Source organism: Euphorbia lathyris, chromosome 5 (genome assembly GCF_963576675.1).
Source record: "Euphorbia lathyris chromosome 5, ddEupLath1.1, whole genome shotgun sequence".
NCBI classification, from domain to species: Eukaryota; Viridiplantae; Streptophyta; class Magnoliopsida; order Malpighiales; family Euphorbiaceae; genus Euphorbia; species Euphorbia lathyris.
Window position 1 is genome coordinate 40,259,725 of NC_088914.1, and position 20,062 is coordinate 40,279,786.

The following is a 20,062-nucleotide window of genomic DNA, read 5'->3' on the forward strand; positions in this document are numbered from 1 at the left end:
AGGTGTTGAAATAGGCTTACAGTTCTCCATTTCATACTTCTTTAATATTTCTTTGGCGTACTTTGTTTGACTAATGAAGATTCCATTTTTGCCTTGTTTGATTTGCAGTCCCAGAAAGAAACTTAGTTCTCCCATCATAGACATCTCAAACTCAGTTTGTATCTACTGACTAAATTCTCTACAGAGTGACTCGTTAGTAGCACCAAATATTATGTCATCTACATACACCTGTCCCAATAGGGTATTTTTACCCTTCTTCTTAATGAATAAGGTTGTATCGGACTTGCATCTGACATAATTTCTTGCCAGAAGGAAGCTGGTTAAGCATTCATAACAAGCATGTGGTGCTTGTTTCAAACCATACAGAGCCTTTTTGAGTTTATAAACATGGTTTGGAAATTTAGGATCTTCAAACCCCGGAGGATAATTTACATAGACCTCCTCGTTTATAACTCCATTAAGAAAAGCAATTTTAACATCCATTTGGAATAGTTTCAAATTCATAAAGCTAGCATAAGCGCAAAGAATTCGGATGGCTTCAAGCCTTGTTATTGGAGCAAAGGTTTCACCATAATCAATACCTTCCTATTGACTGTATCCTTGTGCGACTAGTCTGGCTTTGTTTCTGATTACGTTCCCTTGTTTGTCTAATTTATTTCGGAATACCCATCTGGTTCCGATTGTCTTCTGGTTCTGTGGATGTGGAACTAAATCTCACACTTCGTTTCTTTTGAACTGGTCGAATTCTTCTTGTATGGCTATCATCCAGAATTCATCATCTCCAGCTTCTCGAAAATTCTTGGGTTTCAGAGTTGATACGAACGCCACATTACTCAGAAATATTCTTAGTTGATTTCTGGTCATCAGTCTGTTTCCGGCAGCTGCAGGTGCCAAACCTCGCCCGGTGAACCCGGGGGGAAGACACCGTTGACGACAACAATGTGATTGGCCCCGAAAGCAAGCAATCTAGGAATCAAGCTACTCGGTAGGACCAGAGCTCGGAGTATGGAAGAGTCGCCACCCACGAATGGGAAATGAACATCGATTCCTTGCGGGATACTGGTGTGGGTTCGGGAAATTGGGTACGAGCCGAGAAGGCTAGCTCCTTTCTAGAGAAAGGCTACTAGGCACCTCGATGTCGCCCGGTCTTGAACCACCGACCTCCTACTTAACACCTCTAGGCGCTAACGGTCTAATCGCATATTTCTTTAATTTTTAAATTCATTTGAGACATTTTCTTTCTCGTTTTGAAAACAGTTTTGAACATATTAATGAAAGCCACTTTGTTTAAAGAATCGTCCATTAATTATCGTATTTGAGAGGGGGAAGAGAAAAGAAATAAAACAATAAATTACATCGTAATATTTACTTAAGCTATATACATCAAGTCAAAGCTAATCTCTCTGCCAAAAACCGTTTATTTATATGGTTTGTGCCTTAATCGTTGTTGGAACGATTTAGACACGTTTCAAAACCCCGTTAATTTACATGCTCTTTACTCGAGTCGCTGTTGGAACGACTTAAACGCTTTTAAAACGTGAAGTAAAAAGGAATATTTAAACAAAAAAAACGTGCATGCTTTTGTGAAGCAAACGTGATTGCTAATACAATAACTATTATTTTATTTTATTTTATTTTTGAAAATATACAATAACTATTACTAAAAACAATATTTTTAAATATGATTTAGGCAAGTTTTTTCTTTTAAGAAAAGTAATATTGGATAGATATGGCCTTCCCCCCAGGCAGTGTGGCACATAGACAGAGATTTTGCAACCTCTTTAAATTGTTTTTCAATTCAAGCACCTACCAACTTCCCTCCCTTGTAAATTCTTATTCTTATTCTTATTTATTTATTAGGGTTATGGCATTTCTTTAGAATTTAGGTAGATATATGACTTCAAAATGATAGAATCCTTCTTTCCCTAAATGAGAAGTCATTGCTCCCTTAATGAGAGTTCCGCCTACTTTATCTGCTAGCGGTTTCAATTAAAATAGAAGTTTGTGTCAGCCTCCACTGACATGGATAAGAAACTAGTAATAAAACAGCCGTTTTCTAATTAAATTTTTTAAAAAATTCAGTAAATTTGAAACCAATAGCTAATTTACAGGTTCTTTGACAATATTAAATCCGGTAAATTAGTTACTGGTTTCACTATGGTTAGCAGAAGCTCCGGAGTGGATATAATACTTAACCAGGATCTGGATTTATCCATTTTGAACAGCTTTTTCAAGCACATTACCAATTCCAACTTTTCATATTTTTTATGGAAAATCCTACAGATGACGTTATGGTAACCTAAGTCTTTGTTTGGGAATATGGAGGTTAACGGAGGTGAGAGTTAAAAGAGATAATAGAAAGGGAAAGGAAGGGAAGTGATAGAAAGGAAAGTTAAAAATTAACTTTGTTTGAGAGTTTATAGAATGTAAACGAAGTTAAATGTTTAACTTCGTTTGGGAGTTTAAATATGGAGAGGAATGAATGTTAGAAAAAAAATTAAAAAACTTTACGTTACTCCCATTAACCCCCAATTTGGAGGTTAGAGGAAGTAAACATTTAACTCCATTAACCCTAATTTACTCTAAAAAAATAACTCCCAAACAAGATTAACTTAATATTTAACTTTCCATTACTCCTCATTTACTTCCATTAACTCTTTCCTAAACAAGGGTTAAACATTTGGATAATAATTTGTAGAGTTTTCCTTCTCCTTTCAGAGCATTTTTAACAGTTAGGATTAGCTTTGCAATATGTATAAAAGAATCAGTTACTATTTCAACTAATAAATAATAATATTGGTTGAATAAATTCAGTCAATCTTGACAAAAAGAAAAAGATAGACCAGGAAGACAAAGGGAAAGAAAAGACTTGAAACAGTGGCCCTCCCTCCCTTATATAAAAGAAGGTCAAAATTTGATTGACATAAAACTATTTAAACTAAAGGACTCTGGTTGGTTGGTTTAATACTCACGTATACGTTTTGTTTTCTTTTAGTCCACTTAATACAATACAATAGGCTCCAATCCACACACTCTTTACAGTTTGCAGTTTGATTGACCTAAATCTTTATGACGTTTAACAAGGCAATAAAGTATTTAGCACTAGAACAGCAAGATGACCCCATATTCATTTGGCATCTATGCCTGCCTACACTTGTATTAAACAAGAGTCACCATAATCTGCTTCACATTTCCAATCAAAAAACGTTGATTACTTAACACATTTAATAACAAGCCGAGACTGAATAAACTTGTTTTTAAAACACCAATCTCATACTAACAGAAGCACTGTTTAACTGCACAAGTGAATGAAGGCTTCCAATAATAAAATTCACTTTGGTATTTGACTATACCCCATTCTTTTTAACTGATGGAGGCCATGACAATCTTCTATTGCTTGTGTCATCACCCATTTGACTACTTCCGTCATCTGCTTCTTGATTCCTCCCACTTTTGATTGTTATGCCATCAAAACTAGATTCATTTCTCCAAGGGGGAGGAGTCACACACTCTGAATCCCTTACTGATGCCTCATTTGCTGGTGTTGTTGGCAAAGACATAACTGATTGTCCAACTCTTAGATTCTGGAGTGTAGCAAACGATTCTCTCATTGCTGACATTGCTTCAAAGAACCGCGTACAGGACGCTAAAGCTACAGGAATAGGACGTAACATTTCCTGCATTATAATTACAGAGAACATAAGTGTGCAGCCCAGACATTTCTACGTGCAACATTATATGGTAGTTCTAAAAAATAGCTTTCAGTGTTACAGATAACATGAAAGTAGATAGGATATCATACATGTGAGGACACGTAGACTCTGCCTATAATTGATAACAAGGTTTCTGAAAATTTTGCTTATTTATTCAATAGTTCTAGTTTCAATTTGATAGCCGTAACAAAATTCACAAAGGTTTTGTCTGTTTCCAGAAACCACAACAGAACACGTATCTTTCCTTCACTTCTTAAATTATTGTGCTTGGGCAACTCCTTTCCTAGGAAAAATTACAACTAATTCTGCACCCAAAAGATAGTGACGACTAAACACTATAAAATCATATATCAATGCGGGTTCTTAAAGGTATTAATTCCTCCATTGGTTATGACTTCATTAATACTGAATAAAGTGGAAAACTAAGCATACCCCCCATACTGAAGGAGACTCTTTAAAATTCAGGCTCCATTGAAAATCAGAAACTGATGATGTCAAAGCGCCATAATCACTTGCAGCCTTCATCAGTAATTCTGAAAATTGTTTCTGCACAAACCCAACATGCCAGATGCATTTATCAAATTAGAAAAAAATCAGGGAATTAATTAACCAACTCATGTTAATACAAGTTATACATGCTATATATAAACACGATACTACAAAGGCCATTTTAAATTCTATAATAGAACTAACCAGAAATTGTTATTCTTTCTACTGAAGGTTAATTACATTGATGTTTCAAAAGACATCATTAGGTTCGTTGACATCAAGTGAAAAAGTGGAAGAAAAATAGCCGCAGACATGGAACTTTCGGAACATGAAATAACGAATTGAATGAAATGCAGAAAAAGGATCCTTATATTATATCTAATAAGAACTACTCGAGTAAGATTTAGCTATAGTCAGATGGAGTCTGAGTATCACTTCAACCTTACATTCTTCATTTTTTTTTTTGGTTACCTTTGGTAAATGTGGGTCCTATTGATATAAAGATCTCAAATTTGTTGGGTAGTAAATTTGGATGTCCAAGAAGGTAATTATCTTAATTGGTCAAATTTCTATACCATGTATTTTCATTTTCCTCCAAAGGACATTCCCTGATCAATACATGGGTGGAAGAGAAAAAGGTCCATTATGTATCCTTACATTTATGAATGAAATGGGTGTGAGGGATGTAAACGGGTCGGGGCGGGGAATGCATTTCCCATCCCCGTTCCCCGACTAGTCGGGATTCCCCATCCACATGCCTGCCAGTTAGACGGGGATAGATTTGTCCCCATCCCACGGGGAATCCCCGTCCCCATGGGGATCTCCGTTCCCTGTTTACAAATGTTCCAAAAACTTTATCCCTATTCCCAATTCCCCATTCACCGTTCTCCACGGGGAATCGCCGTTTTATGTTTAAAAAAAATAAATAGTAAAAAGCCTAAAACTTTTAAAAAGAAATAGCTAAGCATCAACAATCATTATCAAAATTTTCAAACCACAAAAAACTAAAAACAACAAATTACCTAATTAAAATGTACTTATATCATCCAAAAAGAAAATAATTATCACGGGAATAATCGGGGATCCTCATCGGGGATTAACGGGACAGGGACGGGGATCCCCGCGGGGCAGGGAATACCTTTCCCCATCCTCGCCTCATCCCCGCTACGGGGTATAAAATTATCCCCATCCCCGTCCCATGGGGATTCTTTTCGGGGATTCTGACGGGGACGGGGAATCCCCGCCCCATTTACATCCTGTGAAGCATAAGATGAGTTCTCACTAAGTGGAACCTAATGAAACTGAAATTCATTAATAAATATCTGTCTCCTATCAAGGTGCAAGAAATTGCATCTAACCAAAGAATTCAACTGTTGAATCTTAAAGCAGCAAAACCCCATCAGATTCTTCACTGAGAAATTACAACCAACTTAAGAACTTGAATGTTCAAATTCTTAAATTAGCCATCCCAAATGGACTGTTGACTGTAACCACTGTTAGTCTTTGACCACTCAGGTGTCTAGTTCAAAACATCAAAAAAATATTATGCAAACTCAGATAACCCACTAATAGACTTTAATTCGTGATATCAATATCTACAATTTAACATTGAAAAACCTCACGCAAACAAAGGCACACATGAACACAGAGTGCAAACCAACATACAATATCATGCACTCCCTACCTAATAACAAATTATCAATTGACGAAAACAACCTGATATTCTGCTTCCACCGGGATACAATCTAGTGAATATGGTTGTTGAAGACGAGCTATAATACGGTCCTGCCAAAAAATTTAACAATTACGAGACACAAAACTGCTAAAATAGCCAGTGAATAAGACAAAAAAAGTTAGAACATCATTATATCTAAATTCATCATGCACATAAAATCATAATGAATAAAATGCCATACAAGGATGGGTTTTGCATGCATGAGCATGAAAATTCATGTAAACTTGTTCATAAGAAAGCACATCAACACTACATGAAAAACAATTCTGGAACGCTGCTGTATAGAATGCATTAACATCTTTCAACCTAATAGTGAACTTACCTTATTCTGGATGACATCCTTCAGTATAGTAGTGATCCTTGACAAAGTTTCAATCTTCTTTTCCATTTCACTCACATGTGTCAAATGCGACACATTTTTGTCATCCTAAAATTTCATTATCTATGTCAGTGTATTAGTTATTACTTGCAGAATCAAGACAAAGAAATCTATGGATTTATGCAGCGACAATTAGTACCCCGTTCTAATTAAATTTGTCTAATTTATAGATACAACTCGTGTGGATTGTAATTTTGACGTAAGGAGCAAAGTGAACATACTTCACCTTTCGACCTTGAAGCTCTACTTGTAGATCTGCTATTTTTCTTTGTACCGTAGTCAGTTCTCTTAACACCCTAATCAAGTCTTCCCCTTTTTCACCAGTAACAGTTGATGAGTTCTGGAGTTCTTCCTGCAAAAAGTTGCGACCAAAAGCAATAGCTCAAGAAATCTGCTAGCACACGCATAATTACTGTATAAATACTAGATTTTAGGAACTTGTCTGGGTCAGCTCCTAAATAGCTATATGCAGATGATACTGAATGTGTCTTAAACTTGTCAATAGAAATATTAATAGCATCAGCCAAAAAGGGAATTTCCCAGAGAGAATTAGAATCTCCCTACTGTTTGCATAAGATAAAACTTAAATCACCACTTTCACTTTTTCGGAACGCAAATTTTCAATGGGAATAGACTTTTTCTTTGAATAGATGTGGATTTTCATCCTTACCAAAGTGAAAACAATTCAACGGAGAGAATAAAATAAGAAACCCGCCCTCTCCTTTTATTGTGAGGTTCGTTTCTGAATTCCACAGCAGGAAAAGTTCATCCACGATTTTCAATACATGGGTTTGACACCCTGATGCACAGCTGATCTGGATGAGATGGCAAGAACTATGGTTTTGTTTTATAAAGATTTAATTGGGTTCTGATACTACAAGAGAGACATTGCAGTTTTGGAGTGTAGGCCTCTAATTAATGAAAAGGAAGCTTATTTTCTTTGTGCTGATTGCTGAAATATTAGCCGAGGAAGTCAAGAATGTTCTTTGGACCATAGGAATGATAAAGCCCCTGGGATAGATGGCTTTAACAACAATTATAAACATTGTTGGGGAATAGTTGGAGGGTATGTCAGGAAGGCTGTGGGAGAAGTTTTTCAGGATGAAAAGCTGCTCAAGAAGATTCCAAAAATTGGACTTATTATATCCCCAAACTGCATACTCCAGTGTATCTAGAAGATAATAGACCCATTTGCAGCTGCTCAATTCTTTGAGGCTGTAAATCTTATCCTTACAGCATCAGGAATTGATAGCAAATGCCTTCTATAAGATAGAATGGGAATCATTGTAAAGGTAGTTCTGTGTCCACAAAAGGTGTGCACAAACTTAAGAAAGAAGGGAGCGTGGGAACTAAGGAGATTGGGGCATCACCGAGTTACTGGAAGCTAGATGGGTTAGGAGGAAATTATCAAAATTAACAGAGTTTAAGCAGCATTTTGGGTAAAAGCTTAGGATGGGAAGGACTTCTCATTCTGACATGATCCTTGGGCAATTTAGTGGACAGGTCTCCTTTGTTAGCACTTAACATTGATTACTCTGATTTTCCTAACACATCTGGAGTAGCTGATGCCTGATTATTGGAGAAAATAAGTTGAGGTCACCTGATCTGTTTCAGCAGCAAGAAATGAAGCTTGGGCATATGAATTGGGTCTCACTGTCATAGTTGTTAAAGGCGCGCCTTATGTAAGGCTCAAGGTAGTGTGCCCTAATTCCCCTAGGCTAGGCGCAGTTTAAAAGGCTCTCACCTTATGCGCCTCTCCTCGGCTTCGGAGGCTCTCATCTGAGGCTCGCCTCAGTAACGTTTTGTGTTTTGATTAGGCTTTTCTTTAATAACAGGATTAACCTCAACCACTGATCTAATCTAAGTAAACTTAATTATAACCCTTGATTTAATCTAAGTAAAAGTGTAAAACAAAACAAGAATATGAAGACAGGAGGAAATTGGAGATGAAAATGATAGTGGAGACTTCGGAGAGGATGATAGAAACTCAGATTAAAGAAATACAGAACAGAAATCGCAAACTTGTAAATTGAAGGGGAAGGTTAATTTGTATTATTAATCCGGTAAGATAGAAGGATTACAAAGAAAAAGGCTAAGCCTCCACAGGAAATAACTTCCCTCTCTACCGGAAAATCCTTGCAGAAAGATACACAAAAACAGCCTTCCTTCTGAACAAAACGTAACCCTCTAAATAATGAATCTCTATACCTGCCAGCTAACAAAGAGAATAACTAACTGTGCCACCTCATCCCCTATGCATAACAAACTTACAGTAACAAAACCCATTCTGCCCCTATGTAATCTTCTTCTTGCGTGTATAAACTATCAGCTCCTTTGATCCTTGGGCTGGTTGAGCTAAAAGGCCCACATCAGTTGCAGGATCTCTATCAATACCATCCGCTTCAAAAGAAGTCTTGTCCACAAGACTAAGAGTGGGGAACTCACTGTGCATCACAAACTCATCCTCCCATGTGGCCTCGTCAATCCCCTTAGATTGCCATTTGATTAATCACTGAGAAACTGAATCTCCATGTCGCTGAATGATACGAGTAGCCAAAATCTTTTCAGGAGAAATAGCAAGTTTCAAAGAGGGAGAATTCAGGCGGTAAATCTGTGGAAGAGGATTGGCTGCATATTGTCTCTTAAGAAGGGAACATGGAAGACGGGATGAACATGAGAAGAAGAAGGGAGCTGTAACTTGTAAGCAACCGGACCAACCTGGGACAAAATCTGGTAAGGGCCAAAAAACGAGCTGAAAGCTTAGGAAACACCCGACAGGACACTGATTGTCGGCGATGAGGTTTAAGCTTCAAATAAACCCAGTCCCCGATGGCAAAAGAAGCTGGGCAGGATGCTTTAAGGCTTCATCACGGTCAATGAGATCACGGGCAACAGATTCCACTTGAACATCCTGTAGGAAGAAATGATGAATAGTTGGGGGAGGCTGGCCAGAAACTACCTATGAAAGGAGTGGTACAAGTAGAGATATGGTATGTGGTGTTGAACTAAAACTCAGCCCAAGGAAGCCAATGAGACAAAAAAAAAAAGGGGCTGATCAGCCGCGAAACATCGTAAATAGGACTCAAGACAACGATTGACAGCCTCAATTTGCCCGTCCGTTTCAGCGTGGCAAGAGGACCTATACCGAAGCTTAGTGCCCTCTAACTTGAAGAGTTCCCACCAAAAACGACGCATGAACACCGGATCCCGGTCACTGATGATAGTGGAGGGAAATCCGTGCAAACGAACAATGGAGCGGGTTGTATAAGGATGTCTCAGAGGAATGAAATGACTGTACTTAGAGAGACGATCCACAATAACCATGATAGTGTCGAAACCCTTTGACTTCCGCATTCCAATAATGAAATCCATGGATGTATCATCCCAAATTTGTTGAGGAATAGGCAGGGAGCAAGAGTTGAGGCCTTAAACTGCTGACAGATTCACATTGCAGCACATAATTTTGGATTTGCTTCACTCACAATTCTTCTATATGTACGACAGTAACCAGAATTGCCCCCAGTCTTGTATCCATTTAGATTGGGCAGAAATGACCAGCCCTTGTCCCCGGTAAAGAACTCCATTACGCAACACAAACAGAGGTTTAGAAGAAGGGCCACCAGTCAAGGCAGCCACTATAGAGCGCAAATGAGGGTGCTGTTGAGATTTAGCAACAATTGAAGCCCCATCCGCCCAGCTGGGAAAGGAAAGCAAGGCGCCAAAGTCACATTCTTCATATTGCAGAGCTAAGGCATCAACTGCTCATTTTTGGGTACCGGGCTTGTAAGTAACAGTGAAGGAATACCCCATTAATTTTGCTAACCAATTTTGCTGGTCCATTGTAACCACGCGTTGTTGCAAAAGGTGTTGAAGGCCCAATAAGTGTGGCCGCCAATGTTGAATTGCCAAGGCAAGTGCCATCAATTCTTTCTCATAAGCTGACTTGGTCAAATTTCCAAAAGAGAGGGCCTTACTATAATATGCTATTGGTCTGCCTCCTTGCATTAATACAACCCCAATCCTACATCACGAGGTGTCACACTCAATGCAGAAGTCTTTGGAGGAATCCGGTAAAGCTAAAAGAGGAGTAGAAGTGAGTTTGAGCTTCAAATGGTCGAATGCTTGTTGAGATTGAGGGGGCCAAGAGAAGTTGTTTTTCTCAGTCAACTCAGTAGATGGTTTAGCTAACTTTCCATAATCTTGTACAAATTTCCGGTAGTACCCCGTTAAGCCTAAGAAACCGCGTCGCCCTTGACACTTTATTAGGATCAACTGAAACTCCCAATTCAGAAATACAATGTCCCAATTATTCCATCGTCGCCTGACCGAAAGAACACTTCTTTTGATTAACTTTGAAATGATTGTTAGCTAAAACTTGAAGAACCAAGGCCAAATGCGAGAGATGCTCCTCCCAAGTTTTACTATAAATTAATATGCCATCGAAGAAAACTAGAACCATTTGCTGAAGCTAAGTGTGAAACACATCATTCATCATGCTTTGAAATTTGGAAGGAGCATTCGTGAGCCCAAATGGCATAACAAGAACTTCGTAGTGCCCCTCATGAGTACAGAAAGCAGTTGTTTCCTCATTCCCGATGTGCATTCTGATATAATAAAACCTGGATTTCAGGTCCAATTTAGAAAAATACTTAGCCGCATGAAGTTTATCTAAGAGCTCGTCAACAATCGGAATTGGGGACTTATCAACGATGGTAACCTTGTTGAGAGCCCGATAGTCAATACAAAACCGCCAAGAATTATCTTTCTTTTTAACAAGGAGAACGGGACTGGAAAAGACATCGTGACTAGACCGAATAATTCCCATCGCAAGCATTTCAGCCACTTGCCTCTAAATTTCCTCTTTATGAATATGAGGGTTTCGGTAAGGGCGCACATGACTGCCTCGTGTCCGAAAATAAGATTGATAGCATGATCATAAAATCTCCGTGGTGGTAAGCCCGAGAAAAGACCAAAAACGTCTACATACTGATTTAGTATGAGCTGAAGCTCTGTGGAATGATCTGTTGTGAGGTTAGAATCTGAGGCAAGGAGGGCTGCTACCCTATATTATTCTCCATAGACTACATAGATTGCCCCTGAGCCAAACGTGAAGAGCCGGAATGGTTGGAGTAGAGCTGCTAATACCTTGTAACTCAACCAAATTTCCTTTGAACGTGAAACACATCCATTTCTTATCCCAACTTTGGAGAACTTACCCTAGTGAATTCAGCCATGGCATTCCCAAAACCAAATCGAGAGGTCTCTAATCAAAAATCATCGCATCCATCACAAATGAGAACTCTCGAAGTTGAACCGTGAACCTAGTACACTACTCATCAACTTTAATGCGATGGCCATCACCCAATTGACATTAATAGGTGTTATAGGATCAACTGAAAGCCCCGGAAACAAAATTATGGATCGCACTGGAGTCAATCAAAAGGATAACAAGAATTCCACATACCTCGCCTTCCAAGCGGAAAGTTCTAGGAGATCGTGAGGCTGTAGCAGAGGCAAAAGAGATCTCCAAAGCATTACATTCAGCCTCCACCTTGTTGCCTTGTGCTTCGGTTTCGAGATAATCGCCCCAAGAATCATGTCTCCAAATAAATTTCATTCTCCTGTACTGATAACCGGAATTCGTCCAAATGGCACTTGTGTTGCGGGCTGTACGGCTGCACGCATTTAAAATAGAGCCCCTTTTTGCGTCGTTCATCCAACTCGCGAACTGAGAGGTGTCGAGGTCCTCGATTGCGATTAGGTGGAGGAAGAGGTTGGAGCAGTGCACTGTTTGGCAATCGATGCTTTAAGGGTTCAGGAGTATTTGTTTTCACAAGATCCATTCCAGTACCCGTTTCTCTGCGATCGGGTTGACCCAAATCCTTAACCCGCCACATATGATTAGTCACGTGGGTAGCATGTGGGCTGTTAGTGATCATCTTGTTTGAGTCTTTAGGTAGCTGGCCAGGAACGCAAAAAGAGAGTTCAACGTCACACGTTGTTTCCATGCCTTCGTCACAAGTTTGAGGCTTTAGGGTGCAGACCAATGTGCGGATCTCATCTCGGAGGCCACCCAAGAAGAAACCGATGACAACAATTTCGGTTTGTTTGGGTATGAATGTAGTAATTCTTTCAAAATCCTTAGTATATTCTCCAACTGATCTGTATTGATAGAGGCGTTGTAATTCTTCAAAAGCATTCTGCAATGGCTTTTCACCGAATTGACGCAGTAGCTTTAATTTAAAGTGATCCCAAGAGACCTAAGGGAAGTCTTGAATGATTCGTGAGGACCAATTTACAGCAATACCGGCCATACAAATCTGAGTAAGAGTTATTTTCATTCCTGGTTGAGTTTTATGGACTCGAAAATAAAGTTCAACCTGAGAAACCCCAGCAGAGGGATCGACACCGGAAAAAAATAGGAAGTTTTACCTTGGGCAAGGAGACAACAGTGTCGTCAGGGCAGACGAGAGTTTCCAAATTGGGAGAAGTCTCACCTTTCTGGGTGGGTTTGAAAAGCGTGTGCCTGTTCTAGGAATTTCAGGCTCTGGAGATCCATCATAGGAAGAGTTGCCAATGGCTCCATCTATTGGGTGGTTATTTTGGTTTTTCTAGAGATGAGAGATATGGGAATCAACAATATCCATCTGCGTATCAATTTTTTCCAGGTATTTCTGCATACTATCCATGGTGTTTTGAATAACACCCAATTGTAACTGAAAGGAACCCAAAACTTCAGAGTGCTCCTCAATAAGCTTGGCCTGAGATTGAAAACGAGTCTCCATTCTTCTTAATATGTAGTGAATCAATTTCCCGACATCGGAACCAAATGATAGAAACTCGGATTAAAGAAATACAGAACAGAGATCGCAAACTTGTAAATTGAAGGGGAAGGTTACTTTGTATTATTAATTCGGTAAGATAGAAGGATTACAAAGAAAGAGGCTAAACCTCCACATGAAAGGATTTGTAGAGCCCTGCAAATCATTGCAGAAAGATACACAAAAACAACCTACCTTCTGAACAAAACGTAACCCCCTAAATCATGAATCTCTAAACCTGCAAGCTAACAAAGAGAATAACTAACTGTGCCACCTCACCCTATGCATAACAAGCTTATAGTAACAAAACCCATTCTGCCCCTATGTAATCTTCTTCTTCCGCGTATAAACTATCAGCTCCTTTTTTATCCTTGGGCTGGTTGAGCTAAAAGGCCCACATCAGTTACAGGATCTCTATCATAGGACAATATTAACTTGAGGTCAATCTTGATGAGATTACTAGTTTTTTTAGTTCTTTTTATTCACAATCTTATTAGTTTATTAGCATTTGTTAGGTACTTAGGTTAAGCATATGTAACTATGAACTTAACTTGGGTTTTTTGACATTTAATATTATGCTTGTATGCGGTTCTGTCTTGTTTGTGTGGTTGTAAGTGTGTTTTTTGGTTCATAATGACCTATGCTTTAACTAGTAATAAAGTATTAGTGATATTAGTATCAAATATTGATATGTAGATTTTGTGTATATATATATCTACATATATATTTTCCACGCCTCATGGTCATCAGGCGCCGCCTTGCGCCTAGGCTCCAAGACCCCTTAGCGCCTTTAACAATCATCCATATGCCCCTGGGTGAAGGATAAAATTTATTTGAATCTCAGGAACCTTTGTTGGGAGTGCTTATGATGGCATAAGACAGTTACTGAAGTTTCGCAGTGAAGCTTTGTTTGAGTAAACAGCATATTCCTGGGAAAACTTATTGTGGAAGTGACTCACAAAAGGCTGGCAACGAGAGTACCATTACCAAAATGGGGGCTCATATCTGATGAGTGATGACAAGTGTATTATTTGCCAAATGCAGCTGAAAACAGTTGAGGTTCTAATTTTTTGAGAGTCCTACAAGCAAAACATGTGTCCATTTGTATCAACGGGAACTACCAACTTCAGAGACAATCCACTGGAGAACAAAAATCAGCTCAATGTCTAAGAAAGAACTTGGAAACCCTTTCTTGCAGCAGTGAGTGCGGTTTATTGCAACTGTTTATTGGTTATGGAGTGACAGAAACTTGATGTTGTTTCAAAAGTGTACATTTGCTGAAGTCAAAGTTATACACAGAATTATTAATAGTATTAAATTGATGTATAGGCTGAGTGCTTTGGTCCTTAATAAACCCAGCTTTATTGTGCTTTGAAAACCACCCAGCAATGGCTGAGTGGCCACCACACTCCACAAAGGATTGTGAGACTAACCATTAAAAAAAATGACTGGCCAAAAAAAAAAGTTTATAATAACCGCACATAGGTCATACCATAAAACAATTCATAAAGAAAATGCACGTTGGTTAAAAGCACTAGGCACAACTAACTAAGGTGGTACCTCCTTGTATAGCATTAGGGGCAAGGCACAGAAAGGCGCTGGCGTGAGCAAATTGAGGCGCAAATAGTATCATTCGTAATAGCTCAAAGATTATTCTTAAAATCCAAGACATAAACAAGGATACATTACATTTTTAAAGGAAAAAGAAACTGAAGCTACATTAATTTGGCAAAAAAAACAACAACTTAAAGAGTGAATGATAGTTAAGTAATACAGCTGAACTTGAATTAAGTTTGTCATCCTCTAATTTTAAAAATAACTGTTAGTAGAAACATTGAGTTGAAAAAAATAATTCAGAGATGTCAAATTGAACAGAAAACACAACACGTTTAGTAGTAGTTAAAATACTTCTCATTGTCCGCGTCATTCATGGCTTTGAGACCGCTCAAAAAGAGTTAGAGATAGAAGAGAATTCAATTCTTTTCCTTATTTTTCTTTTAATTAAGCAATCAGTAATGTAAATGGCTATTTTGGTAATGATTTAACGAAAGAGTTTTGAAAACCCTAACTAACTTAATTAGACTTCCTGATATAAATTAACTTAAATCAGGAAAAAAGATCCGGGAACGAATGTCAAGTACTTTCTCCCTGGGAAGAAAGGATCTGCTTTGACCAAGTGACTTATTTCCAGGGCCGGGCAAAGAAGGCCGAGCTGTCCCCGGTTCAGAAGATGCTTGACAGGTTAACTTCTTTCTTTTTTTCCTAATGCGGGAGGAGGACTTGGTGGCCTAGTCTGGAGACACTGAGCAAAAGGCCTAAATCAGCATGAATACTAGGCAGCAGAAGGAAATCTTTCCTGCTCTTTTTGAAAAGCTGCAAGATTCTAGGCCCCTTTCCGGCTACTGGATCACTCCTGTGCTTTGAGTACTACGGCCCCTCTGCCATCCATTGCAACAGAGCCGTTTCATGAGGCGGGGGGTGTAAGCACAGTCCTTTGAATGAAATTGATTCTTTTTTGGATATTTAAATCTAAGATAGGATAGATGGATGGCTATTCATAGCCTTCTGCACCTCTTGCCTTCTCTAAAAGGCAATCTGTCATGATTATTAGAGTAATAAGAGTAGGTCAATTAGTTAAATCTTAGATTAATTACTTTAATAGTTTTATTGCTTAGAAGTGTTATTTACCTTTTAGGAGTTTGTTATACCAGCTGTAAATAGTACAGCTGTATGATTTGTAACTGTTTGGTCAGGGTCAGCAGTAGGTATTCCTATTTAAGAGTCTCCTTTGGTTATGTAACGTTTTATCAGATGAATAAGAAATCTTACTTTTTCTCTTTCCTTCTTGCTCTCTTCTCCAAACATCATTCTCTCCCTATATCTCTATTTCTTCTTCTTCTTCTCTATTCTTATCCTTCCTAAACTGTATTCTACCCTAATTACTTCTGTCAGAAATCCCTAATCCTGACACAATCCTTAGGCACAAACGGCCATCACGTCCTTAGCTCTGTCTCGGTAATCCAGAGGAACCGGAGGTAATTTGTGACCCGCCTTTATGCCTAAGGAGTGCTTTGTGTGCCTTAGAACAGAGGATATGAATCTATAAGATGTGTGAAACATTAATTTAATGAAACTGCAATATTTGTTTAAAGATTCTCTTGTTAGGGATATATTTTCCTTCATATTGGTTAAAAAAATTCATTCTAATCACACTTAGAATTGTACAGTCTATTACTATTAGCACAGAACTGTAAAAGACCATCAGTGAGAACTCCTAAATTGAAAAACAAACAACAAAGGAAATGTGAATAAGAGATGAAATTTGATGAATGACATGAAAAGACAGCAGAACAATCAATGGGAAAGATAGAGACAACCTGAGAAGGAAGAGGGGCAACTGAAAACCCAAGGTCAGCAGCAATGGAGAGAGCATCAGACATGCCCCCAATGCGTCTAAGAGGCTTCTTACCGACCCACGTATTGTCGCTTCCCATAGACATTTGGTTTCCAACCAATTGAAGACTTGCTCCTTCTTCACTGCTTCCCTACAAGAAAACGAATGCCATATTTTCTATCAACCATCAAAGCCAAAAGGGATCACTTTTTTTATTATTATTATTTTGTTGGTGGGTAAACACCAAACTTCTGAAATTGATTTACGTGAGTTGACACAGATAGTGTCCAGGATGGCAATACACAGATACCCAAAAAAGTGCCCTACCCGTTCCTGAACCTCTTTATCAATAATCTATAACTTTTCAAACCATTTTAGAATTAATATGCATAATTTATACCTATTTCAAATCCGATTAAAACTAGAATCAACAAAGATGAAATAGATATAGAATTCATTAGTATAGAGCAGCAGGAGCATTCTCGAACTGCAAAGATGTCTAGCCATCTCAAATCAATAAGACAATGGACGTTGTCAGGCTTATGAATTATGGATTTAGGGGTAAAGGATTTACTTACTTACCTATATGTAATTGAATCTCCCAGTGGTCGGGGATGCGGCGGTCCGGTGGAGACAATTGTCGTGCAGTTCACATGTCTCCTATGGAACGGATAACGATCCCTGGAACTGTCATTGAGCGAAGCCGCAGTGAACAGGCTACAGAAAAGAAGGGACGCACTCTGCCGGACAAAGAAGGACTAACAGTGACGCCGATGAAGTGAATTGAGGTGGCTGGTAAGGGTCAATGTCGTAGTGGGTGGGTAGGAGTGGCCGAGGGGACGGAGTCTCTTTTGATTTTGATTGTTTCAAGTCTGGAGTTGGAAATTTTGAATTGGACAACAGAAGAGGAGAGTCTAGAGTAGAAGCAAAGGCCCGACTGACTGACAACAAAACGGCGCAGCACTGTAAATAGTGGATATGTAAACAATATTAGAAAAAATAGAAAATAAATCTTGTGGATTTGCAAACGACCTCTGATTTGAAAATTGAGAAACCCTATGGCTCGTGGGCTCCGGCCTTCCGGATACCAACTTCACTTTTAAACACCATCACGTCGTGACTTTATTTGTAGCTACATTAATATTTTGTAATATAATTTCAAAATATGTAAATGTAGGTGCCCGCTATTCTCATTTGTTTAAAAACAAAGTATATACACTTTGTTTTTTAAACCAATAATACAAATACACCTCACACCTTATTCCTGTAAAAGTACGAACGTTTTTACCTGCTACCTTCTTTTCCGGTTGCTTTCAAATTCCTACTCTGGTATTGTTTCTTTCAAAATTCTAAATCTCTTCATCAGTGGTTCCGACTAGAGTCCGTCCATCTCCATCCATCTGTCAATCACTACTGCCGCTGCTGTCGTTTTTGGTTTTTGCAAATCTGGCGTATCGGTTGCTATTCAATTTGTTTCTTTCTTCAAAAATCTCCACTCTCAAGTATACTACAACAATCATAAAATTGTTTTTCTTCAAGAGAACTGGGGTATGTTATCAATTTTTGCCCGAAGCATCTCGAACAGAGATTAATTTATATGTTCAAATTAGGATAATTATTAGTTCTTTAAATCAATTTAGAGAACATGTGTTTTTTTATGAATAGCAATTAATTCATATTTACTCCTCTTCACCACTCCACCACATTCGCGAATCGCAGCCTGGGAAAAGAGAGGAGTTGTCGCCTGTCGCCATTTGAATTTTGAAGAACCTTCTTGCTGCTGCCAACTACATCGTCCGTAGCTGCCGCCGAAAGTTGGGGAAGAGAGGTATAGAGGTAAGTTTTTAATTTAAGGTTTTAATTTTAGGTCTGTGATTTTAGGGGTTTTGATTAAATTAGATGAATCTAAAGTCAACAATCAAATTTATATTTATGCAGCAGAGTCCTCAATAGCCTTTCATAAAATAGGTACAGATCAGCTTTTGGTTGTTTTTTCAATCTCTAGCCATGAAGGCAACAAAATTATTAGCAAGGAAAAGCAATAATCTGATGGTAACCTATCATAAAATGAGTAATTATATTCCAAAAGGAAAACAAAACATACAGTGAGACTTTAATTTTCTGTTATTTGAAATATAGTGATGCTGATAGATGAGACTCGTGTTTTCTAATACTCATATGTTAAAGGATTCGGCCTCGTTGCTAGATAGAGCATTTTTAAATGATTCGTCTTGAAACAAGAAGCAGTCTTACAATACTAATATTGTTAAAAATAACAAGAGACGAATGATCTGATAAACATTTAAATAACAAGAAATAAATTCAAACTTATTAAACTTGAAACTTTGATATATCACATGCATCCACTTTATTAACAAGTTTAAAACAATTGAAATATATGAATTACACACATTAATTAATTATTTTCGAGCTTCCTGCAGTTCAGTGTTGATCTGGTGTTCTCGTACGTTAAGGGTTTGGTCTAAATCACAGCATGAAGCCAATTTGAAGGAAATAAGCTAAGAATCCTTTAACTAGGCACATACGATCAAAGGTCTGAACATGTAAAAAGAACTTGCAACATTACAGTTGTTATAATAAAATGCTCCAAGTTTTTGCACATGACATTACCAGTACATGAGTGGAGATATTTTGAAATCTAACCACCTAGAATGTCTCCCAAGATAGATAAAGTTATTGAACTAAAAGTCATACAAGCTAAAAGTACTAGAATCAATTCAAATGTTTTCCTCTCCCTCAGCGTTTGAAAAATAAGAATAAAACTCTATTATGACTCACCTTTTCTATTGTGGTCTAACTTTGTACTCTCTTTGTACTATTCCAATGTGCACGGTGATATTAAAGAGTCAAATGTGGTGATTCTCCCAATTGGTAAGTGATGATAAAATATGTCATATTACATTTGTATTTGCTTTCACTAATTTATCTTGTGGTCTTCATGGCTTTTATTGGTGTAAGTTAGGTATAATAATTAATAGTTGTGTTGATTCAAAATGGGTTTGGATAGAGGGTCTGAACTGTTCAACCGAATGATTTTCGACAAGGCCTCAATTTATGATTAATTTTTGCTTAGAATGGGGACTCAGTTGATTATTTTTGCTTAGTTTAAGGATCTGATTGATGATTTTGATAGTTTAAGGTTGTAATTGACTTTAAAGCCTTAGTTTAGGGAGCCAAATGGGTGTTATGTCTTTAATGAATTTAACTTAATAACTAGAAAATGGAAGCAATTTAAGGTTACACCATTTTCCACTTCTTCAACATATATAATGTTGAAAACGAGCTCTACCTTTAGTCCATCCATCTTCTACAATCCTAATAAACAGTTATTAAGTACACTAGCTACATGTTAGGAGAAGAACACAAATTACTAATTCAAAGATCTTCAAGTTATATTCCATCTTCAACTTCAAATTCTAATAACTCTATAAAAATTTTAAATACCTTCCCGCTATTGTTCAGTGGGAAGATAGAGCTGTTACTTAAATCTCTGTAGAATTGCAGAATTTT

General features: G+C 38.0%; 1 protein-coding gene across 3 annotated transcripts; it reads right to left on the reverse strand.

Annotated features, from left to right (window-relative positions):
• Positions 1-3,105: 3,105 nt before the first annotated feature.
• On the reverse strand, positions 3,106-17,561 carry LOC136229000 (AUGMIN subunit 2). Of its 3 annotated transcripts, none has more exons than XM_066017532.1 (7): positions 17,110-17,561; positions 16,512-16,682; positions 6,543-6,668; positions 6,260-6,364; positions 5,919-5,987; positions 4,146-4,259; positions 3,106-3,677 (listed from the first exon to the last, which is right to left on the reverse strand). In XM_066017532.1, the coding sequence occupies exons 2-7, from the start codon at positions 16,635-16,637 to the stop codon at positions 3,348-3,350; spliced, it is 870 nt and encodes a 289-aa protein (XP_065873604.1). In that variant the 5' UTR covers positions 16,638-16,682; positions 17,110-17,561; the 3' UTR covers positions 3,106-3,347. The 3 variants fall into 3 exon arrangements, with proteins under 3 accessions (XP_065873604.1, XP_065873603.1, XP_065873605.1); XM_066017531.1 differs by having other exon boundaries at positions 17,114-17,559; XM_066017533.1 differs by having other exon boundaries at positions 16,515-16,682; positions 17,114-17,551.
• Between the last annotated feature and the right edge of the window lie 2,501 nt (positions 17,562-20,062).